The sequence below is a fragment of the Rhincodon typus genome, chromosome 13, assembly GCF_021869965.1.
Source record: "Rhincodon typus isolate 14 chromosome 13, sRhiTyp1.1, whole genome shotgun sequence".
In the NCBI taxonomy this organism is placed as follows: domain Eukaryota; kingdom Metazoa; phylum Chordata; class Chondrichthyes; order Orectolobiformes; family Rhincodontidae; genus Rhincodon; species Rhincodon typus.
Window position 1 is genome coordinate 24279903 of NC_063344.1, and position 23778 is coordinate 24303680.

The 23778-nt window shown below is 40.4% G+C and overlaps 1 protein-coding gene across 1 annotated transcript in view; it reads left to right on the forward strand.

Annotated features, from left to right (window-relative positions):
- Positions 1-23540, forward strand: part of daw1 (dynein assembly factor with WDR repeat domains 1) — a 50587-nt gene extending 27047 nt beyond the window's left edge. The window contains exons 6-13 of the mRNA XM_020529061.2: positions 336-435; positions 6490-6597; positions 12334-12440; positions 13079-13181; positions 15513-15627; positions 16791-16867; positions 22052-22214; positions 23073-23540. Coding sequence (XP_020384650.1) covers positions 336-435; positions 6490-6597; positions 12334-12440; positions 13079-13181; positions 15513-15627; positions 16791-16867; positions 22052-22214; positions 23073-23107 — 808 coding nt within the window. The 3' untranslated portion in view covers positions 23108-23540. The remainder of the gene's footprint in view (positions 1-335; positions 436-6489; positions 6598-12333; positions 12441-13078; positions 13182-15512; positions 15628-16790; positions 16868-22051; positions 22215-23072) is intronic.
- Positions 23541-23778: the final 238 nt, after the last annotated feature.

The following is a 23778-nucleotide window of genomic DNA, read 5'->3' on the forward strand; positions in this document are numbered from 1 at the left end:
GATGAAGGGTCTAGGCCCGAAACGTCAGCCTTCCTGCTCCTATGATGCTGCTTGGCCTGCTGTGTTCATCCAGCTCTACACCTTGTTATCCTGGGTTAGTATATAACTAGGTAGACATCAGCAATAAAAGATGTATTGCTGCTTTCAGAGAAATGTTCTATTCAGTGTTTTGTGGACAGCTTTGTTCCTTTCATACAAGTATGACTGTCATTTTTTTAGGGATTTTATAAGGTTTTTGCATCACTTCTATTTATATTACAATGGAAATTCACTCCCTACATCTTTAGATCACAGTTTTTGTATCATTATTAAAATGTATCCTTATTTTCAATTAGAGACAAGATTGCAACTGGTTCCTTTGATAAAGCCTGCAAGTTATGGAGCTCTGAAACAGGCAAATGTTACCATACATTTCGTGGACACACAGCAGAAATTGTAAGTTTCTCTTTTCTTATGTTTAAAGAGGGCATCTTGGTTTTATTGCCCTTTCAATAATCAAACTTCTAAAAATAATTATATTTTAAGATTTTGTTGTAGTTGTTTGACTCATATATTTCTAATTTATTTTCAAGACAATTGCTGGTGACATCTTCGGGCTTAAGGGTTACATATGGTGGAACTGAATCAGATCCACTTACTTGTGTTTATTTATATGAGGTAGATACAGTAACAACCAAGTCAATTAGACCAAGATTATAACTTCAACAGTAGAGCTTCCTGTTAGTCTACTTTTTCAAACTGAGCCTGCATTGTGATCTCATGGGATCTATGATGTCCTTAGATTTTTGTCCATTTGTTACACCATCTGCAGAGTTTGGAAATATAAACGTTCTTAATTGTTTGTGTAGCATTGTTGATCCATTCTCACATTATTTATTTTGCTATATATACATTTTCTGTTCAGTAATAGCATTATTTTCCTTTGGGAACCTGAGCAACCCAAGTTTGTTTATGTAAGTTAATTCAGCTTAATAACACCCCTAACAATAATATTAACACTTCTAAAGATGCCAAAAAAAATTAATAGTGAAAAGCTATATCAGACCCAGTATAGATTGCCATATCCTATCAGCAGCCTACTTTCCTTTCATTCCTACTTAGTTTCCTATTCAGCAACAAAACAGAAGTTGCTGGTAAAGCTCAGCAGGCCTGGCAACATCTGTGAAGAAAAAAATCAGAGTTAACGTTTCGGGTCTCAGAACTGATGGTAGCTGGGAAAATGTCAGTTTAAATGCAGAAAATATGCAGGGGGATGGGGTGAGGAGTAAACAATAAGATAAAGGATTGAGCCTGAAGAGAGAGAAGAGCAGTTAGGTGGACAAAGGAGTTGATAACAATTTGGCTAGGAGGGTGAATTGCTGTTAATGGTGACTGTTAGTGACTAACAATAGGTAATGTGTAATGGCAGGCTGTGTAATATCAAGGCCTGGTGTGTAGGGGTCTAGAACACGGGAGAGTTTACGCCCTAAAATTACTGAACTCGATATTGAGTCCAGAGGCCTGCAGGTTCCCAAAGTGGAAAATGAGGTGTTCTTTCAGCTTGCGTTGAGCTTTGCTGGAACACTACAGCAAGCCTGAGACAGAGATGTTGGCCAGGGAACGGGGTGGTGTGTTAAAGTGGCAGGCAAATGGAAGCTCAGGGTCTTTTTTGCGAGCAGAACGTAGATGATCTGCGAAGCGGTCACCTAGTCTATGCTTCATTTCCCCAATGTAGAGAAGACCACATTGTGAGCAGTGAATGCAGTAGACTAGATTCTGGGAATTTCAGGTGAAGTATTGCTTCACATGGAAGGTATGTTTGGACCCTTGGATAGTGGGGAGGGAGGATGTAAATGGACAGGTGTTGCACCTTCACCGGTTGCAGGGGAAGGTGCCCTGGGGCTGTGGGGCATGTTGAGGGTGAAGGAAGAGCGGACCGGTTGGCCCGGAGGGATCGGTCCTTGCAAAAGGCAGACTCAGGCAGGGAGGGGAATATGTATCCAGTGGTGGCATCTTGAGGGAGGTGGTGGAAATGGTGTTTGATGATCTTCTGGATGTGGATGCTGGTGGGATAGTAGGTAAGGACAAGGGGAACCCTATCACTGTTGTTGGAGGGAAGATATCAGGTGAGGGCAGAAATGCGGGAGATGGGTCAGACCCGGTTGAGAGCCCTGTCTACAACGAAGCTGGGGAATCCTCGGTTGAGGAAGAAGGTGGACATTTCGGAGGCTCCCTTGTCGAAGTTGGTCTCATCTGAACATATGTAATGGAGACGAAGGAACTGAGAGAATGGGATGGAGTCTTTACAGGAAGCAGATTGTGAGAATATATTGCCCAGGTAGCCATGGGAGCTAGTGGGTTTGTAGTGGATATGAGTGGCCAGTCTATCCCCAGAAATGGAAACAGACATGCCGATGAAGGGAAGGGAGGAATCAGAGATATACCAGGTGAAAGTGAGGGCAGGGTGGAAATTGGTAGCGAAATTGATGAAATTTTCCAATTCCAGATGAGAGAGGGAAGTAGCACAGATGAATATCATAGATATATCAGAGAAAGAGTTGTGGGTGGGGGCCAGAATAGGACTGGAACAAGGAATGTCCCACATACCCCACAAAGAAACAGGCATAACTGGGGCCCATATGGGTACCCGTGGCCACCCCTCTGACCTGAAGAAAATGAGAGGAGTTAAAGGAGATAACAAGGTGTAGAGCTGGATGAACACAGCAGGCCAAGCAGCATCAGAGGAGCAGGAAGGCTGACGTTTTGGGCCTAGACCCTTCTTCAGAAAGAGAATTTGTTGAGAGTGATGACAAACTCAGCCAAGCGGAGGAGGGTGGTGGTGGGTGCGGATGGTTCAGGTCTTTGTTCCAGGAAGAAGCAGAGAGCCCTGAGACCATCCTGGTGGGGAATGGATGTTTTCACTTGTCAGAGTCACAGAGTCATAGAGATGCACAGCATGGAAACAGAACCTTTGGTCCAACTTGTCCATGTGGAACAGATATCCCACATAAATCTCGTCCCATTTGCCAGCATCACTCCAAACCCTTCCTATTCATGTACCCATCTAGATGCCTTTTAAATGATGTAATTGTACCAGCCTCCACCACTTCCTCTGGCAGCTTATTCCATACATGTGCCATCCTCTGCATGAAAAAATTGTCCCTTAGGTCCCTTTTAAATCTTTCCTCTCTCACCTTAAACCTATGCCCTCTAGTTTTGGACTCCCCAGACCAGGAAAAAGACCTTGTTTATTTACCCTATCCATGCCCCTCATGATTTTATAAACCACTATAAGGTTACCCCTCAGCCTTCAAAGCTACAGGGAAAATAACCCCAGCCTATTCAGGCTCTCCCTAGAGCTCAAACCCTCCAACCCTGGCAACCTCCTTGTAAATCTTTTCTGAACCCTTTAAAGTTTCACAACATCCTACCAATATTTGGGTGACCAGAATTGCGCACAGTATTCCAAAAGTGCTCTAACCAATGTCCTGTACAGCCTCAATATGACATCCCAACTCCAAACTCAAAGCACTGTCCAATAAAAGCAAGCAACCTATGAGTGTAAAGGGATTGCATGTCCATGGTAAAGAGCAGGCGTTTGGAGCTTGCAAACTGGAATTTTTGAAATTGGCCTAAAGCGTCAGAGGAATCACGGATGTACGTGGGCAGGGATTGAACCAGGGGAGAGAAGACTGAGTCAAGGTAGGAAGAGATGTGCTCTGTTGGGTAGGAGCAGACTGAAACAATGGGTCTGCCCGGACAGTCCTGTTTGTGTTTTTTTGGAAGGGGGTAGAAGCGAGCTGTGCGGGGCTAAGGGACTATTAGCTTGGAGGCAGTGGGGTGAGGTCACGAGATGAAGTGAGATCAGTTACCGTAGTAGATACAATAGCCGAATGCATCATGGTGTGGTCATGGTCCAGGGGAGATAGGAGGAGAGCTGGCGCTGAACCTCTGCAATGTAGAGGTCAGTATGCCAGACTACAACAGCACCACCCTTATTGGCAGGCTTAATAACAAAGTCAGGGCTAGATCTAAGCACATGGAGGGCAGTCAGTTCGAAGGGAGAGAAGTTGGATTTGGTGAGGGGGAGCAGCAAAATTGAGGCGACCAATATCATGTCGACAGTTCTCAATGAATAGATTGAGTGCAAGTAAAAGGCCAGAGGGCGGTGTCTAGGTGGAGGGAGAGTGTTGGAACTGGGCGAGGGGGTCTGTGGGATGGGGAGGGGAATCTTGTCCAAAGAAGTGGGCACGGAGGCGAGGACTGTGGAAGAAGAGTTCGACCTCATGCCGTGCCGAAATTTGTTAAGGTGGGGTTGCAGAGGATTAAAGCTGAGGCCTTTGCTGAGTGCAGAACGTTCAGCATCGGAGAGTGGAAGGTTCGGAGGGATGGTGAATATCCAACAGGAGTTGGGGTTGTGGGAGGGGATGGAGTCAGAGGGAAGGGGAGGGAAGGAAGGTTCCAGAGGGCCATTGGTATCCCTGAGTTGTTGCATTAGTCACTAACAGTCCCCATTAACAGCTATTCACCCTGCTAGCCGCTTGTTATCAACTCCTTTGTCTTTCCAACTGCTCTTCTCTCTCTTCGGGCTCTATCCTTTATCCTATCATTTACTCCCTACCCCATCCCCCTCCTTATTTTCTGCATACAAACCAATGTTTTCCCAGCTACCATTGTTTCTGAGGAAGGGTCACCGGATTCGAAACGTTAACTCTGATGTTTTCTTCACAGATGGTGCCAGACCTGCTGAGCTTTGCCAGCAACTTCTGTTTTTGTTCCTGATTTACAGCATCTACAGTTCTTTCAGTTTTTAATTTCCTATTCAGTAACCCATGTAATAAAATTATGTCCAATTCAGTGTGCTTATTGTCTTCTGTGAGGGATCCTGTCAAGTTCCTCTGTAGGTCCATATTGTCAATATTCCAAGACCCTCCTGAACCACTATATTAATGACCTCCCTGAAAAGGTTTACTTAGTCAAACAGATTACACCCTTTATGGATCAATATCGTCCCTTTTTGTCCAAGTGTCCAATACTTGTCCAAGTGTTCAGTTACTTTGTCCTTAGTGATAAAAGAGACTTCACCATCTCGACATCAAGCTTATAGACCTGTAGTTACCTGGTTCCTACCTCCCTCCTTCCGAAGGAATGAATTAGCATTTCTAATTTTCTAATCCAAAGGGGTAATTGCTGAATCTGGTGAGTTTTGGAAAATCACGCTAACACATCTGCAATTTCCTCTGTTTTGAATACCTTGAAGTTGAAAACTGGAGACCTATCTGTCTTATATCTCATTACTTTCTGCATTACCATGTTTTAATCTTGTATTGAATCCACCAAATTCTTTGTTTATGTTTTTTCAGGTTCCCTTGTGGTTGTAGTGCTTTGTCCTTTTCCTAAATTGTGAAAACCAATGCAATGTATTCATTTTAACATGTCAGCCATTTCATTAGATACACAAACACAGTTATGAACATGGATAATCAGAGGATTACAACTGCCTTTGGAGATAATATGAGTATGAAAGGCCACTTATATTATTTCCAAAGGCAGTAGTAATCCTCTGAGTATGAAAGGTCACTTTAAGGATAGAAGAATGTTACCAGGCTGGACTTTAGTTCTTTTCAGTAATTATACCAAATAATGCAATTGAAGAACCCTTATAATCCATAAAAATATACCTTGGGTTCTAGAGCTCAGACTTAATAACTAACTGCACTTATACATTTATATAATTTCCATTCTACTCAAACCAGAAAAGAAAAATCATGTTAATCCTGAATCTTCCGATGACAATATTTATAACTTAAAAGGCATATAAGTTTTATAAACCAGGCAGCATATTGATTTACTAATTTGATTTTGTGTGCAAATATATGGATCTTGCATCCATTGCATAGAATGGGAGACTTTATTGTGCCACTTTTGGCTTTCGTTTGAATTCTGATAATAATGGAATTTCATGTTATTGCGAGAGTGGACCAGGGAATGCATGAAGAAAATTGGAAGAAGGTAGATTAATTATTGGGGAACTGTTACATAACCTAAGATACCCTAAACCTACATCTCTTTAAATTAGTAACTTGTACTGTTCTGTAGTTTAGTTCATTGCAGCATCCCCTTTAGTATCTTTAGCATTTATGCTCCAATCAATACTGTGCTTTTTTTGGTGTTTTGTAACACCGTAAGAATAATGATTTTAAACAAATTAATACTTGCAAAAAAAGAACATTCAGTGGTTTAGCTGAGAAGTTCAGATGATGTTTAAAAATCCGTGGTTCTGATTTTTGTGAGTTGTGATGTTCTATTATTTCTGTGATTGGATACGGTTTTATGTAAGCCTTATTAATTATACCAAGAGTGCTGTCAGAAACAACCATGGCAGTTGGTGCCATTTGCAAAAGGCCTCATATAAATCAGTGTGATTTTTAATTGTTCTATGAAACTGTTGAACATTTTTCTTTTTAGAGATTCATATTTTTAATTTTTTTTTCAAAAAATCTATTACAGGTATGTTTATCATTTAATCCTCAAAGTACCCTAGTAGCAACAGGCAGTATGGATACGACAGCAAAGCTCTGGGACATCCAGTCTGGAGAAGAGTCTGTTACACTAACAGTACGTATAAAGAAAAATGCTACAAATTCTTCTTTTTAATTTTATTCATTCGTTCACAGGACGTAAGTATCATTGGTTTGTGTAGTGGCAGGGGAATGTGGTGATGGGTAGTTGAATTCACTGTTGTACTGGTGTTTCCAGTGTCTTGGTTGATACTGGGTGACCTGTCTAGTACAAAGAACAAAGAACAAAGTAGTAGTGCGCTTGGCAATTTCAGAGGATATTTAAGAGTCAGTCCTACTATTATAGATCTGGAGTCGTATGATAGCCAGACCAGGTGTTTTGATGGTGGATTTTCCTTCCTGAAAGGATGTTCATAAACCAGATTTTTTTAGGCCAATCAATACTGTTTTTAGATTAGCTTGTAATTCACATTTCACCATCTGCCATGCTGTGACTCAAGCCATTGTCACCAGAGCATTAGCCCAGGTGTTCAGTGATAATACCACTACACTACTACCTCCCCGTTTAAACATATGGTAGTAATTTTGATTGTAGACGAACAATGGTTTACTTTTTAATATTGTCCCTTCAGCCCTTTGTCCATTCAAATCATTCTCTAGGGAGCATGATTTGCTAATATTCATTTGCCAAATTGTCATCTGCTGTGTCACAGGTTATTGTAAATTAAGACATCAGCAAGAGGTTTGACAAGATTCCATATGGTGGACCGATTAGCAAGGTTAGATCACATGGAATCCAGGGAGGTCTAACTATTTGGTTACACAATTAGCTTGAAGATAGGAAGACAGAGTGTGGTGGTGGAGAGTTGTTTTTTGGACTGGAGGCCTGTGACCAGCAGTGGGCTGCAAGGATTGGTGCTAGTTCCACTGCTTTTGTCATTTATATAAATGATTTGGATGTGAATATAGGAGGAATAGTTGGTAAGTTTGTAGATAACACCAAAATTGGTGGTATAGTGGACAATGAAGAAGGTTATCTCAGAGTACAATAGGACCTTGATTGGATGGGTTGATGGGCCAAGGAGTGGTAGATGGAGTTTAATTTAGATAAGTATGAGGTGCTGCATTTTGAAAAGGCACATCTGGGCATTATACACTTAATGGTAAGGCCCTGCGGAGTGTTGCCGAGCAAAGAGACCTTGGGGTGCAGGTTTGTAGTTCCTTGAAGATGCAGTCGCAGGTAGACAGGGTAGTGAAGAATGCTTTTGGTACACTTGCCTTTATTGGTCAGTGCATTGACTATAGAAGCTGGGATGTCATGTTGCAGCTGTACAGGACATTGCAACGACAGAAACTTGGCTGAGTGATGGACAAGATGTTGCCAGAAATAGAGGGTTGAGTTTTAAGGACAGTAGGAGGGTGACTTTACAGAGGTCTGTATCATTATGAGGGTATAGATAAGGTGAATGGCAGGTGTCTTTTCCCCAGGCTGGTGGATTTCAAGACTAGGGAACATATTTTTAAAGTGAGAACAGAGAGATTTTAACAAGACATGAGGAGCATTTTTTTTACACAGAGTGGTTTGTGTGTGGAATGAACTTCCACACACAAGCGGAGGAAGCGGTGGATGCAGGTACAGTTACAACATTTAAAACACATTTAATAAATATGTGAGTTGGAAATGTTTGGAAGGATATGGGCTAAACACAGGCAGGTGGGACTAGTTTAGTTTGGGATTATGGTCGGCCTGGACTAGAACATAGAACAGTACAGCACAGTACAGGCCCTTCGACCCACAATGTTGTGCCGACCTATTATCCTACTCTAAGATCAAACTACCCTGCATACCCTACATTTTACTATCATCCATGTGCCTATCCAAGAGTCGTTTAAATGTCCCTAATGTATCTGACTGCACTACCACCGCTGGCAGTGCATTCCACGCACCCACCACTCTCTGTGTAAAGACTAGTTGGACCGAAGGATCTGTTTCCATGCTGTATGACTCTATGAATGTCTGACATAAGGTCACGTTTGGAATACTGCGTTCAGTTATGGTTGCCTTTCTAAAGGAAGGATGTTGTTAAACTTGAAAGGGTGCAGAAAAGACTTACAAGGATGTTGCTGGGGTTTGAGGGTTTGAGCTATAGAGAGAGGCTGAATAGATAAGGATTATTTTCCCTGGAGCCTCAGAGGCTGAGGGGTGACCTTATAGACGTTTATAAAATCATGAGGGGCACGGATAGAGTGAATAGTCAAGGTCTTTTTCCCAGTGTAGGGGAGTCCAAAACTAGAAGGCTTAGGTTTAAGGTGAGGGGGGTAAGATTTAAAAGGGACCCAAGGGGCAGAGTTTTCTTGCAGCAGGTGGTGCGTATATAGAATGAGCTGCCAGATGAAGTGGTGGAGGATTTTGCAATAACAACATTTAAAAGACATTTGGATGGGTACATGAATAGAAAGTGTTTAGAGAGTTTATGGACCAAATGCTGGCAACTGGGACTGGGTCAGATTGGGATTTCAGGTCAGTGCAGATGAGTTGGATTGAATGACCAAAACAGCACTGGTTCTTTGCTGTACAACTCTGTGACTCTAAGACCTTTCCATGGATTGCCACTTTGCTATGGTGGAGAGCTTGAGTGTTCCATTGATTCTGAAGCAGTTCTCAAGTCCTGGTAGGGCCATCCACGATGGTAAGGTTGGGGTGTAGGAACCAGACAAAGCACAATCCAAAACGAGTCCTCAACGGTGATCCAGGTGGAAGATACTCGTAGATATCAATGGCTGCAATGGAGGATGAAGGCTACAGCTGTTGGAAGATCCCCAGTCCTTGAGGTTTCCTTGCCACTGGAAGTGGATCTACCTTCTGTCTAGGACCGTGTGTCTGCCTATGTTCAACAGCATTCCCATGTTAAAAGATGTCCTGCACAAGGTATCTGCCTAGATGACCAGTGACATGGAATTTCTTTGGTGGACAATCATACACTTGAGCGAGTGATTGGCAATGATGGTGTAAATCAAGTTCTGAATGACTGATGAAGAATCTGCATGAACCAGTGTGGGTCGACAAATTTAAGGCCTTTATACTTTTGAGAGTAATCATTGTTTTTATCAACTTTAGTCTTTTGTTGGATATTGGTCAAATTTAAATTAATCTGATTTGTGTTGCTAAGTTTATTTTCATTGACGTCCAATAACGTGGTTCCCACTGGTTCACAACCAAATAAGTGTACTCCGGCCGTTTTTCTCTTTGATTATAAATTCTTACCATGTAAGAATCTTTGTGTGTGATGGGAACAATTGTTCTGAGTTGCTACTGGCACGATAGAGGTGATACAAAATCAACACATAAAGTGTGCGTTATTTCACCTTACCCTTATTGATGTCTTGACTTTGCTGTGCAAAAGAGTCATAATCCAAATTAGAGTTAATGGATAATTTTGGCACTACTCAATATAATTTAACTAGATCCAACCCTTGGTTTGTTGGTAGCTTTCTCACCTCTGAGTGAAAATATTGAAATTTCAAGTCCCACTGTAATGATTTAACAAATAGTCTAGATTGACACACACTCCTGAGAAACTGCTGCACTACTGTGTCAGGTTATGGTTTGCAGTCAGTTATTTCCTGATTTTTAAGTGGTTCACATCACCCCCAGATCCCTAGCTCTGGATGCTGGACTTATTTAGGGAATGTGAAATGTAGAGGCAGTAGACAGGCGTTTCAGGGCAAAATAATCTCTCCATTCGTTTGAAATACAAAAGATAATTTTAATGCAAGAAAATAGGTAATGTAATGAAACAAGTAAATTGACACAATCAATACACAGTAGAACATTAGAACTTTAAATATAACTAGTAACTAGATAACCACTATAAGAACACTATCTTACTGACACACAGGAAAGAACAGAGTTTAATTTCAGAGATAGTAGGAACTGCAGATGTTGGAGAATCTGAGATAACAAGGTGTAGAGCTGGATGAACACAGCAGGCCAAGCAGCATCAGAGGAGCAGGAAGGCTGATGTTTCGGGCCTAGACCCTTCTTCAGAAATCCTTTTTTTTAGGTGTTGGGGACTGGGGAATTGGAAGTTCTGGAGGAGGTGGAGGGCGTACGTGGTGTCACGGAATTAGGTAGGGAGTTCCTGGACCAAGGGGGAGAAAATGGAGTCCAGATAGGTGGAGATAAGTTCGGTGGGGCAGGAGCAGGCGGAGACAATGGGTCGACCAGGGCAGTCAGGTTTGTGGATTTTGGGAAGGAGATAGAAGGGTCTAGGCCCGAAACGTCAGCCTTACTGCTCCTCTGATGCTGCTTGGCCTGCTGTGTTTGTCCAGCTCTACACCTTGTTATCTCAGGGTTTAATTTCAGACTCTTTAATCAGAATTCCTACCCTTGGGGTCCCAATGCACTGTCATCACCCACCTTCCTCTTCCTGCTAGCTAGGTTAGAACTTTGGGGTCTCGGTAGTTTACGCTCATCACATGGTTTTGAAGTGTGCCTGGTTTCTGAAGTTCTTGCAGTTAGTTCTCTTGGTTTGGAACAGGCCTATGTCTGCAAGCTCTTGTTCAGATAGCACTGGTTGGCTTCCCCCTTTTCAGATGTCCTTTGTTCCGCTGAAGCTCTTGGTTCAGCTTCCCAATTCAGCTTCTCTGTTCAACCTCTTGATTCGGCTTCGCTTGGGTCTTGCTTTGGAAGCTGCTTGTTGGAGGTTGAAACCTGTAGGGAAGCTGTTCATGCAGAAGCTTGTTGTTGAAAAAGGCCGTCTTCCTCAGGTGATGTGGAGGTGCCGGTGTTGGACTGGGGTGGACAAAGTCAGAGGTCACACGACACCAGGTTATAGTCCAACAGTTTTAGTTAAAATCACAAGCTTTCGGAGCGTAGGCCCTTTATTAGGTGAAGTGACTTCACCTGATGAAAGGCCTGCGCTCCAAAAGCTTGTGATTTCAAATAAAACTGTTGGACTTTAACCTGGTGTCGTATGACGTCTGACTTTCTCCTCAGGTGAGATCAGGGCTGGCAGTTCTACTGACAGTGTCCCTCCTTATTTCCCCTCAAATCTGTAGATTTCTGTAATCTCTTGATGTTCTCTTCAGAAGTTAATTGGCTTTCCGATGATTAGAGTATGTGTGAATTGGTTTTGATCAAATTTGAATGTCCACTATCTCTACAGGCCCCATCTGTGTGCGCTGTGTAACCTGAGCTTCTGGGTCTAAATAAAAACCGAAAGAACTGAGGATGCTGTAAATCAGAAAGAAAAACAGAAAGTGCTGAAAGAGCTCAGCAGGTCTGGCAGTATTTGTGGAGAGAAATCAGAATTAATGTTTCAGGTCCGGTGATTCTTCCTCAGAATGGCGTGGGGTCTGTTGGTTTTGGTTGATTGTTCTTTTGGAGAGAAGGTGTAAATTGGGAATCCAGGCTGAACAATAGTCCCAGACAGCAATCTCCATTCTCAGGCCTGCTGGTTGTGTATTTCTTGCAGACTCATTCCAACTTTCATTTACCTTTTAAAAGTTTTGAAAAATCCAGTATTTTAGATATTGGGGATTTTAGCTCGATCCTACATTGGTGCCACTATTTAGCTGAGACTTTAAACCAGGATTCTGTCTGTTTCCTCAGATGGTATTAAAGGGTCCCTTTATGAGGTGTTCTTTTTCTGTCTTAGTTAATTATAGGTCTCAACCAAAAATACTATAAACATTATCTGATCACTTATCGCATTACTATTTGTGGGACCTTGCAGTAGTCAGATTAATTGCCATGTTGTCCACGTAACAGTGACTTCACTTCAAAAATACAACTTGTTGTTTTCTGATAAACTTATTCTTTTTCTTTCAGGGACATTCAGCTGAAATCATTTCTTTATCATTTAATACAACAGGGGACAAGATTATCACAGGCTCCTTTGACCATACTGTTTCTGTTTGGGATGTGGGATCTGGCAGGTGTGTAAACTGCTTAATCAGATACATCAGTTTGCACTTTTAATATTGTATGTTTTGAACATCTTTACAGCATTTAAATAAAAAATCCTTATTTCTAAAGTAACCTATAGTGTCTTACATCTTTGCACAAATTATGGAAAACATAATTTCAACATAAACCCTTGGGTCATAACAGCACCCACATACCACCAATTATCTCTCCATTTCTTACTTACTGACCTTTCAATCCCCTTGTATTCCTTTTTATCCCAATATTTCCATTGCTTTAATATTGTGTGTCTTTTATTATGTTCCATTCATCTTCTGAAAACAAAGAGACACAAATGTCATCCATTGTATTTCTTTGTACACAAAAGAAAATTAGTTAAATACAACAAATATTTTAAAAGTGAATTCCTTTTATAAATCTATACTGATTGTCCCTGTTTAGCCCATGCCCTTCTAAGTGTTTGCTAATTACTTCATGTATTATAGCCCAGAATGTATCCACAAGTGAGGTAAAATTAATTGGCCTATAATTTACTTGTTTATTCCTTTTGCTACTTTTTCTAATCTAGAACAGGAGTTTAACACTTGTTCATGTTGAATCAATAGTTAGAGAATATTAACTGGCTGTTTTTAATTCTCTGATCCGTTAGGAGAATGCACACTCTGATTGGACATCGAGGAGAGATCAGCAGTGCACAGTTTAATTGGGACTGTTCGCTCATTGCTACTGGATCAATGGACAAAACCTGCACAGTAAGACACTCACTAAATTATCTTGCCATACTGTATAAATGCTCGCAGCTTTATTAAGAAAATTGCACTGGTTTCAGATTGTGGTTCTGAATTTCATTTATAATTTTAAAAATTGTCTCAACTTTAGAATTAAAATAACAAACTTGAAGATAAATTTGCACGGCTATCTGATTTTGCCAATTGTGAATAGGTTAGTGCTACCAATATGCAGGTCTTGACTCCTGGCTACTTTCCGTTATTGTTGAACAAGAAGTGATGAAAACAACTGTGTGGTGTGTTTCATTTTTTTAATGGGTTGAGGGATCATGATTTGTTTTGAGCCTGTGCTGAGCAGAAAAATCATTGTTTACTGAGGTATTGGGAGGGCTTTTCATGCTGTTTCTACTTGATACATAAATTGCACTGACTGGAAATTGCATAATTTTAATTTGGAAATGTCCTCTGGAAATAAAATGTCAAATTAAACATGTAGATTGATGACATCAACTGCAACTTGCCACCACTTGGCTTGTCCTCTCCATTGTCTATAATTACCATGCTGCATTCCCTACACCAATTGTTGGAAACCAGGCATTTCTCTTATTAAATATTGGGAAGCCTAAAGCTATATTCTTCAGTCCTCAGCATCATCTCAGCTTCTTTAGCCACTGATTTAATAATTGCTCCTGTCTACTTTTTGAGGTTGGAACTGACAATTCGTAACCTCAACATTCTATTTGACACCATGCTGAACTGTGGACTCCATTAGCAAGACTTACTTTGCAGTATTGCTCCTGCTTCCGCTCATTTTCTGCTCAAACCAGTGTTCAGGCCTTGTTTAAGTCCAGCCTTGACGGTTCTTGCGTTTTCCTGGCTAGTCTCCCACCTCTGTGAACTTGAGGTCATCTCCATTTTTGTTGCCAATACCAAGGTCTCACACTAAATCCCATTCATTCGTCATTCATCGTACCTGTGCTTGCTGATATACATGGTTTCCATGCCAGCATTGTGTCATCTTTAAAATTCTTGTCTTTACATTTAAATTTCTCAGTGGCCTTGATTCTCCCTGCCTTTGTAATCTCTTCCAGTCCTACAAACTTCTGACTATTCCTGCAAATGTTGCATATCCTCAATTTTTATCTTTTCCCCATTAGTCACTGTTACTTCAGTTAAGCTCAGGAATTCCCTTCCTAAATCTCTCCACTTCTTTATCTCTCTCTATTCCTTTGAGTTGTTCCTTAGAATCTATCTCTTTGACCAGTCTTTAAGTCATTTTTCAGCTATCCAGTTTTGTGCCTCTCTGTTACAATTTAATCTGATATTTATCGTATGATGGGCTTTGGGAGGGTATTACTGCATTAAAGCTGCTTTATAAAAACAAGTTTCTGTTGTTAAAAGTATTTCCTATCATTTAATTTCTGCCATTTTATTTGTTTCATGATTTCTCTTAAACCATAACTACATTACACAGGCTAAGTCTGGCAGTTATTAACATAGCGTTTCCCTACCAATTTGCTGTATCATATTGTGACCAAGAATAGGTTCATGTCTGCAGTTTCTCCTGTGGTGAACCCCTGGCTTTGATCAGAGTGTTGTTCATGGGATTAGCGAGAATATACAAGAGGCTTTCACGCAGACTCTTATACATCTACCAGCAGTTTTGCTGGAACTCCGAGAGTAGGATGCTAGTTTTCTGAGAGAATGGTGTGTATCAAATCAAAACTGGAACAGAGGATAAGAACATTGTAAATTCTGAACCCTGCAACTTAATGTTGCCCTGGTCCTATTTTTTTTTTGCATTATCATAAAGTGATTTTTGATGCTAGTCAGGGAAAGAAGAAATTGCCCCATACATCATAGTATAGGACAGTTAGAGGTAGAAATTGGATCTTGATATATTGCTTTGCAAGAGTAAAGTGATTGCCATGAGTCCTAATTTAGGCATCCAGTTGCCTACATTCCAATTCACCTTAAATATTACTGATCTGAAATTTGAGTGGACCATTTGTCAAGTGGTAAGGGTGGCTATTGAACAGGCATTAGAACCTTGAATGTGTATTGAAGGGTCTTTTCCTGAAATGAACTGACCTGAACAGAACAGGTGATGGCCCTGCTCCACTCGTGTTTCTTGCCATGGATAATTTATAGTTAATGATAACCCACTGCACCCTACCTTCTGCAATTTCAGTTCCAGGCCTTTTTATGCACCTCCTGGTGCAATGGCAAACCTTTGAGCAGATTAACCATTTCCTCCGTTAGTTGAAGTGCAGAGCAAGATATTTCGTATTTCTTTCGTTAAAAAAGCCTTCAACAATTAATTAATTTGGTTCACAAATATTGATTATTTTCTAGCTTTGGGATGCTGTCAGTGGAAAATGTGTGGCAACATTGTCTGGACATGAAGACGAAGTACTGGATGTTTGCTTTGATTACACAGGGCAACTTATAGCAACTGCATCAGCCGATGGTAGGTACACTAATAGTTGGGTTCATGAAAAGGAATAGTATGTTAATTATACTTATTTTATGTGTCGGTGCATCATGCCCCTCTTTCAGTGAAATGTTGTCACTTACACTGTGTAAGAAATCTTATAAGGTAGAATGCAAAACACAGCGTGATACATTTGATATAAGACCATAGTGCAAAGGCCCATCCTACTTTTCTGAGGAAAGGCTGCACTGTGGGCTTCAGAAACAAAACAACAGCAGTTGCTGGAAAAACTCAGCAGGTCTGGCAGCATCTGTGAAGAGTTTTGGGTCTGGTGACCCTTCTTCAGAATGTTTCCTGAGTTCTGAGGACGGGTCAGTGGACCTGAAAAGTTAACTCTGATTTCTCTTCACAGATGCTGCCAGACCAGCTGAGCTTTTGCAACAATTTCTGTTATTGTTTCTGATTTACAGCATCCACAGTTCTTTTAGTTTCAGCTTGCATGCCCACTTGGAGCCCTCTATTGACTTAGGTACACTCAATTACATCCCCTCTGTTCTCTTGAGAACAGAGTTGACACTAACTCTACAACGTAACCAACATGCGATGTCAGGATTCCAATTTTAGGTAAAGCCATCTGGTGATGCCTACATGTCCATTCTTGAGAAAAGAAGCATGAAAGAGTAAGTAAGCCAGCAGCAGAGTTATATAAAGGGCCAGGAACCTTGATTGGAAAAATATTCTAAAAATTTAGTTTCATTGCAAAGTGTCTGAAAGTACTCTGCAGTGTTTTTAGGGGTGCTTGGATGTATTTTTTGTGGAATATTGCTGCATCCTCAGTAATGGCAGAAGATTAGGTGATCTGTCCATGTAAAGGTATAGGAGCAGCTGTGTCAATGCTTTTGAACCTGCACCATGACAGAGAGTCCATGGAACAGAAATTTGGATGAGGGTATACTCCATGATATGCCCTTGGCTAGATCAGCAGTCCACTAATCTTTGGAAGCAATTACAAGTTTATTATTGGTTTCTGATGTCATCCCTATCTGGCATCTAAAAGCCAGGGAACAGCTAATACTTTGACTTATTCCCTGGTAAATAATGGCTTTTGAATTTTATCATAATCTAATGTGCAATTAATTATAAGAAAATTTCTTGCTTTCATTACACATATTAAAGCTAAATATGTCCACTATTTGAAGGTACTGCAAGAGTTTACAGTGCAGCAAGTCGCAAATGTATGGTGAAGCTAGAAGGCCATGAAGGAGAAATCTCCAAGGTATGTTTAAGAAAACTTCCTGAAGAATTATTCCCTAAAAGATAAGATTTATAGGTGTAATTTGTATAGTGCCCAAAACTGGCAGAGCAATTGCTTCAAAGACTGGCAAATTTGCCTTCAGGCTTCATGTTGCTCATGAGTACAAATGGTGCGTCACTCAAATTTATCCAATGGAAATATGGACAAGTGTGTACACAGAGCTAGCCAGTCAGTCTAGTCTTGGGATGGGCTCCGATGCAACAATAGACCAGAAGTTTTTTTTTTACTGGGCCACAGAAGTGCATTCCTGTTTCTCCTAATTGTTGAGCTGCCTTCACTGGTTTCTTCGAGGATGGAAGGTTGGGCCACTCAACTTCATGTAATGAAGCAGGCAGGCAGGCAGGCATGGGGGTGCAGGGAGAAATAAATCTGCTGCAGAATAAAAGAAGGCCTGATAGGAAGTTGCTAAAGAGGTCAGCAGCAGGGGGATGCTGCCATGTTCTGGATAAAGTGCTGAAAGAGGTTTAATGACCTGAATGGAGCAGAAATGATGAGTGGCAACATTCAAGTATGACCTGATCTGAATGTTCTCACAATTCCTTTTGTTCTGCTTTCAAGCCTACTCTGGCACATCACTCTTTGTATTAACCTATTTTGCATGTAAATTCTTTCTCCCTGCTAAGACACTTCCTTCCATCTACATTTGACTATGCACCACTGCTACCAATCATCATTTTAATGTAGTAGTACATATGTCCCTCATAGCAATCCTCCACAAACATTGTCTATCCACCTTCCCAAAAATTTCATATGCTTCTAGGTCTCTTCTTCCTTGCAGTAGAAGAGAGCAAAGAACACCAAGGAAAAGCAGACAAGTGGAAATGGCTCTCCAGTCATCTCCATAATGACAACTGTGGATGAACAGGTGCTGAAGACAAACCAAGACTTGGAATGACTAACCACTGGAAATGGGATCTCCCATTTAACCAGTGATAAAATTAAATAACAACCACATGGCATGCAACACTTACTCAATGTGACTTTATATCAGAAACCATTGAAGTGTAACGTGTACAATTATGAATTATCACCCTCTTACCTCTTACAATACAGTCTTAGTCTTTATTTTCCATGGCTCTTCAGTGTCCCAACAAGGTGGTACCCAAAGAGGGTGAAGACTCCTCAGACATAGTCACTTAGACTGAGAATGTACTGGATTGAAACTCATGTACATTGCTCACCAGCTCATACGCACATCTCAGTGGAACTGCAAGCTCGTTAGCAATATTCCCTTTAAGCATGTAGCCAATCCAGCCATTCCCATGAAGGCCAAGAACAAGTCAGTGCTTTTAAGTTACCACATGTACACAGTCAGGCAAAGTATTATTAGGACCTTAGCCTTATAGGCAGCATACAATAAAAAAAGCGAATGTTGATTGCTGGGAACTCACAGGATATCTCACATATCACAAGTGAGCAGGAGCAGGTGGTAAAAATAAGGTTAATGGAAGGTTCTGTTCTGCTTAAGTTCTGTTCTGTAGATACAAAGGCTAAACCTTGGCACTGTTGATGAAGAGGACATCTCTAGAGCAACATTGAGACACCGGTGAGATTTTGTCAAAATGTCTAGCTGTAGTATGCAAGATTGGAGACATATTGGAAGAGTCTGTCTTTACCATGAACGCCGTGGTGCTTTAGTACTTTGAGCTGATATCTACATGCATGGAAAGATTGATTGCTTTCATGGAGGATCAATTTAACATTCAGCCAAGTGTGTGCTGGTCAGTGGGCTCCACATTTAACTTGTCACATTAATCAGGATTGATGAAGACTTAAACTTGGCTGTTCAACACATCACTGATGTTCAACAAAATGCTCACCAGTTCATTGTTAGAGGAAAGGTGTAGGAGGTCTACTGCCTCCTACACTGATGACCATGGCTGACCCTGCATAGATCCAGGGGTGGAGTTAGTTGGAAATCATTGGCAAGGCTCTTTTGGACTCCAAAGCTGAGAGGACATCAACCACGAGCATTGATCAGTCACAGCAAGGATATGAGCAGCCTGGCTGTACCTCTGTTGAAGTCACAGGTATTACACCACATAGGATAGTTAAGAAAGGAATATTAAGGATTGTAGTTGCACAGATATATTTACATTAGTTTTTAATACAGTGATAACCTGTTAATTTTCTGCTCATTTTTGTGTACAATAAAATGTATTAGATTGGTTCTCTTCCCCTATTGCCCATTTTCTCACACTGATTGGAACAAGCTCTTCTGCCTTGTGAAGTATGATAAGAAAGAGTTAAAGTTGAGCAATGGATAATTATGAACAGAATTAATTGTTAATTGTGGGACAGCTTTGTACAAGAGATGGGAGGAGGCTAAATGGGTTAACATTTTGGCTCCCTGATGATTGCCTGCCTCTGTTTAACTGAATTATTCCTGAATCAAGCTGACCTGGACATCTTAGCTAGCTATGTATGCAATTGATAAGGTTTTTGCCATATTACCCAGCTCCTTCTCCTGCTTCTTATGCAGCACCTCCTCTTTTTCTGAAGAGACAGTGTGCTCAGCAACTTTCCATCCCCAGAGATCCAGTGCTTAATGCTGTGCTGTGCAAGCCATAGCAGACTATCATTTTTGATGTCAGATTAGTTCATAATGAAAGTCACTGCCAGATCTGATGAGGCACCTAAAACACATCTTCAACATACCTATTGTTTGATCTATCACTGTCCTAGTGGTCAGATGTCTTTCTCTAGGGCATCACTGTCTGGCGTCCTGGTGGGTATCATCCACCAGATCATCCGAGGGTAGCTGCGTCAGCTCTCTTGGCATCTTGCACACATATGCATGTTTTATTTTGAGGTTGTGGATGAACTGAACATTGATGGAGTGGAATCCTCAGCAGGTGAAGGTGGCTGAAGTGCTTGGATTGCAACAGTTCCCTAAAGCTAGTCAGTATGGCAAACGCAAGCGCCCACTTATTCTGACTGGAAAGAACAGTTGAAAATTTAGTATAGGCCCTGTCAAACTTTGGTCATCGCCATATTATGAGACTCTGAGAATATAATGTGCAGATTTCTGTGAGGAGACAGAGGTGAAAAAAAAGTGAAATGCTGTGGTGACTTTGACAGGCTGTAGTAATGCATGACATTCTGATCCACTTAGCAGGAGATCATGTTCCAGGAGACTGCAAGTGTCTATGATCACCTGACAGAAAATCCCGAGTCTTTTAAGGTACTGCTGCTCAGCCAGTTATTGGGTTGCTGCTGGCTTCTCAATCTCCCCACAATAAATGAATACTTTTAACCACTCACAATCCGCTCACCTTTCACATTAAAATTGCTCCCATTGTTTCATTTACAATATCATACTAAGGGAAACAAGATTATTTACTATTCAGCTGGAATTAATTAACGGTGACAAAAAAACCTCATGGAGTAAGTGGGATAACAATGAAAACAATGCTTATAGGTGTTGTGTAGTCTGATTATCATTTAGGACTTTTTTCGTTACTGCAGCCACGTGTGTATCAGTGTCACAAGTTCATGGCACAAGTGAAGACATTGTGACCAAAGGATGTAGGATTTCAGTTAACGTCATTATCCTCAGGATAACAGTTTCCCATATGCTGTTTGTTAAATATTTCTGCACAATTGCCTTGAAGCTTTAGAGCTGTTTAACCTTGAAATATTTGAAGTAGCTCTTAATCAAATGTAAACCTTCATTCCAACACCGACAAAAGAGGATGAATGCCAGAACTGAGTAATGTTGACGTTTAAACTTTTTTATTTGTCTAAAAATCCCAGTGGAGTTTTATTTTCAATTTATTACAATTCTTTGAGGAGGTAACAAGCAGTATAGATAAAGGGAAACCAGTATATGTAATATATTTTGATTTCTAAATAGTGTTTGACAAGGTAGCGCACACAGATTATTATATGAATGGTGATAGTTTGGGAAAGGAGGAGGTGCAACACAACCTGGGTGTCCTTGTACACCTGTCACAGGTGCAGCAGTTTGTGAAGGAGGCAACTGGTATGTTTGTGTAAAGGAGCTGCAATAGTACAGGGCATTGGTGAAACCACATGTGGAGTGTTTTCTGCAGTTTCGGCCTCTTTATCTGAGGAAGGATGTTCTGGCTATGGAGGGAGCACAAGAAAAGGTTTACCAGACTGGTTCTTGGAGAGGCAGAATTGACCTGTGAAGAAGGATTTGTTTGGTTAGGACTATATTCACTGGAGTTTAGAAGAATGAAGGGGAATCTCATAAGATTTTAACAGGGCTAGACAGGTTAAATGTAAAGATATTCCCAATGATCGGGGAGACCAGAACCAGTGGCCGCAGTTTAAGGATATGGGATTGGCCATCTAGCAATGAGATGAGGAGAAGATTCTTCACCCAGAAAATTACGAATCTGCAGAATTTTCTGTCATAAAAAGTTGTTGAGGCCAAAACATTGGATGTTTTCAAGGAGTTAGATATGGTCCTTCAGGCTAAAGTGACCAAAGAGTATGGGGAGAAAGTGGGAACAGAGAAGGTACTGAGTTGGATGATCAGCTATGATTACATTGAATGGCATACTTGGCCTGAAGGGCCAAATGGGCTGCTTCTATTTTCTATGAGACTTCCTAACAAAATAAGAGTTCATGGAGTTGGGGGTAATACATTAGCATGGATAAAGTTGGGATAAAGTGTCATTTTCACTCAGGGTAGTGAATCTGTGGAATTCTTTACCACAGAGGGCTGTAAAGGCTGGATTGTTTGTATACTCAAAGCAAAGAGAGACAGATTTTTAATCAGTAAGGGAATCAAAGATTATGGGGATGAGCAGCATTCTCTCTAATTTTCTTTCCAGCTGTATGACAGTGACTTCCAGAACCGGAAGTCAGTGTCATGATTGGTGTAGAATCTTGAAGTGAGCCAATGCACAGTTTAGAGGAAACATTGTGAGTAAGTCAGGAAACATGTGGCATATACAGCAACACATTGCTTGGAACAAAACAGCTCCAAGAAACCCACTTTGTGCCCTCACCAACTGATCAAAGCAGGCATGATTAAAAAAAAATGTTTTGAGTTGACAACATTTGTATTTCAACTGTAAAAGTACAATTGTTACTCTAGAGTCTTTTAGACAATTTGAGTAGTTGCAGTCATATGAATGCAATATTGTTCTAACATTACAGTGCTTTTGTCAGATTTGTTTTAATCCTCAGGGCAGTCGCATTCTTACAGGCAGTTCTGATAAGACATCCAGGCTTTGGGATCCTCGCACAGGCCAGTGTCTTCAGGTGTTAGAAGGTCATACTGATGAAATTTTCTCATGTGCTTTTAACTATGAAGGAAATGCCATCATCACAGGTATTGTATAAAATGATAATTGAATAATATTAATGTTAATTTTTTTTGCCATCATGATGATAAAAGCAAATTTAATAGTAACTTTCAAAAGGAAAGTGAATAGATGCTTGGAAAGAAAACCTTACAAGGCTATGGGATCAGATCAGGAAAGTGGGAGTAATTTGATTGCTGTTTCAGAGTTGGCCCAGGCACAATGGATTGAATGGCCTCTTTATGTGCTGCATGAGTCCAGGATTGTCTTTTTTTTCTGCTCTTCCCTATGTGCCTGGAAAGCACAAAAAGATTCTTTCCTAATTAATAGTACAGGAAAGTTTGATCTATACATCTTTATTGATCCACTAATACTTCCTACATTTCAATAGTGACTACATGTCAAAAGTACTTCATTAGCTTTGAGACATCTAGTTGTCAGGAAAGGTGCTGTATAAATGCAGGTCTTTTGTTTTCTATTCTAACGACTTCATCAATGGTGGAAAGATTAGTCCTTACGATGAGCCACTTGAGACAAGCAAACAATTCTATCCTGTATTAGATTACATGCTTCAAATTGCTACCTAATATGCATGAAATACAATATTTAAAATATATATCTCATTTGGTGTAAATTTAGTTTTTATTGTTTTTGATCCAAGGATCACCAGCATGGCCCTGGTCTGTGAGCTGAATAGACCAGTCTTTTCATTGTGTTTACTGACAATATTCAACTTGTATATAAGGCTAATTAATGCAAGTTCAAAAATAAATCATTTGTAGAAGAATACATTTGATTTCCACTATTAATTCTTAAATGTTTTTAAAATCGTTTGGCTTACTTGCTGTAGGAAAGATGATTTTTTCCTTTTTGTTGTTATAATGCAGGAAGCAAAGATAACACTTGCAGGATATGGCGGTGAACGAAGATAGAGTTACAAAAAATAACTTTATAAATTCACACTGATAAACATCGAAGAATGCTGTTATGTTGTTGTATAAGTAGAGTCTATATTATTTCAGACATTCATCGTCTCAAAGGACTTCTATAAAGAAATCTAAGCAACATGTTCAGTTTCTTTGTTATGTAAAATGTTATTGCAAAGTAGTACCAAACAAGATACATCAGCTCAGCAGAGAATCATCTTTGATAAAAGTATGAGTTGCACTTCTGACTGCAACAAAGCTCTCAAGCCACAGCAATTTTTTTCCCCTTTTTAACAAGGTTTGTTAGAATTTTAAGCTTTAATGTGGTTAATACATGTTTTAACGGTTCTGAAGTTTGCAAACATTAAAAAAACTAAATTTGATCGTGTTTGATCATTATGAGTTGTTGCAAATAAATTCAATGCTTTTATAAAGTACCACAATTACTCTGAAATATTCTGCCTTAGGAGCTAACCATCTAAACCTCCTTCAATTTGTTTACAAAATAAAAGTGTAACTAAGAGTTCTTCATTTAGATGTCGTGCTGTCTTCTTTAATCCTATCTACAATGGTATCCAAAACTAATTAGAGATCGGTTATGACTGATGTTCAATGTTTATGAATGCATACTCTGGCAGGGAATCTTGCTTACCAGCTGTTAAAGTAA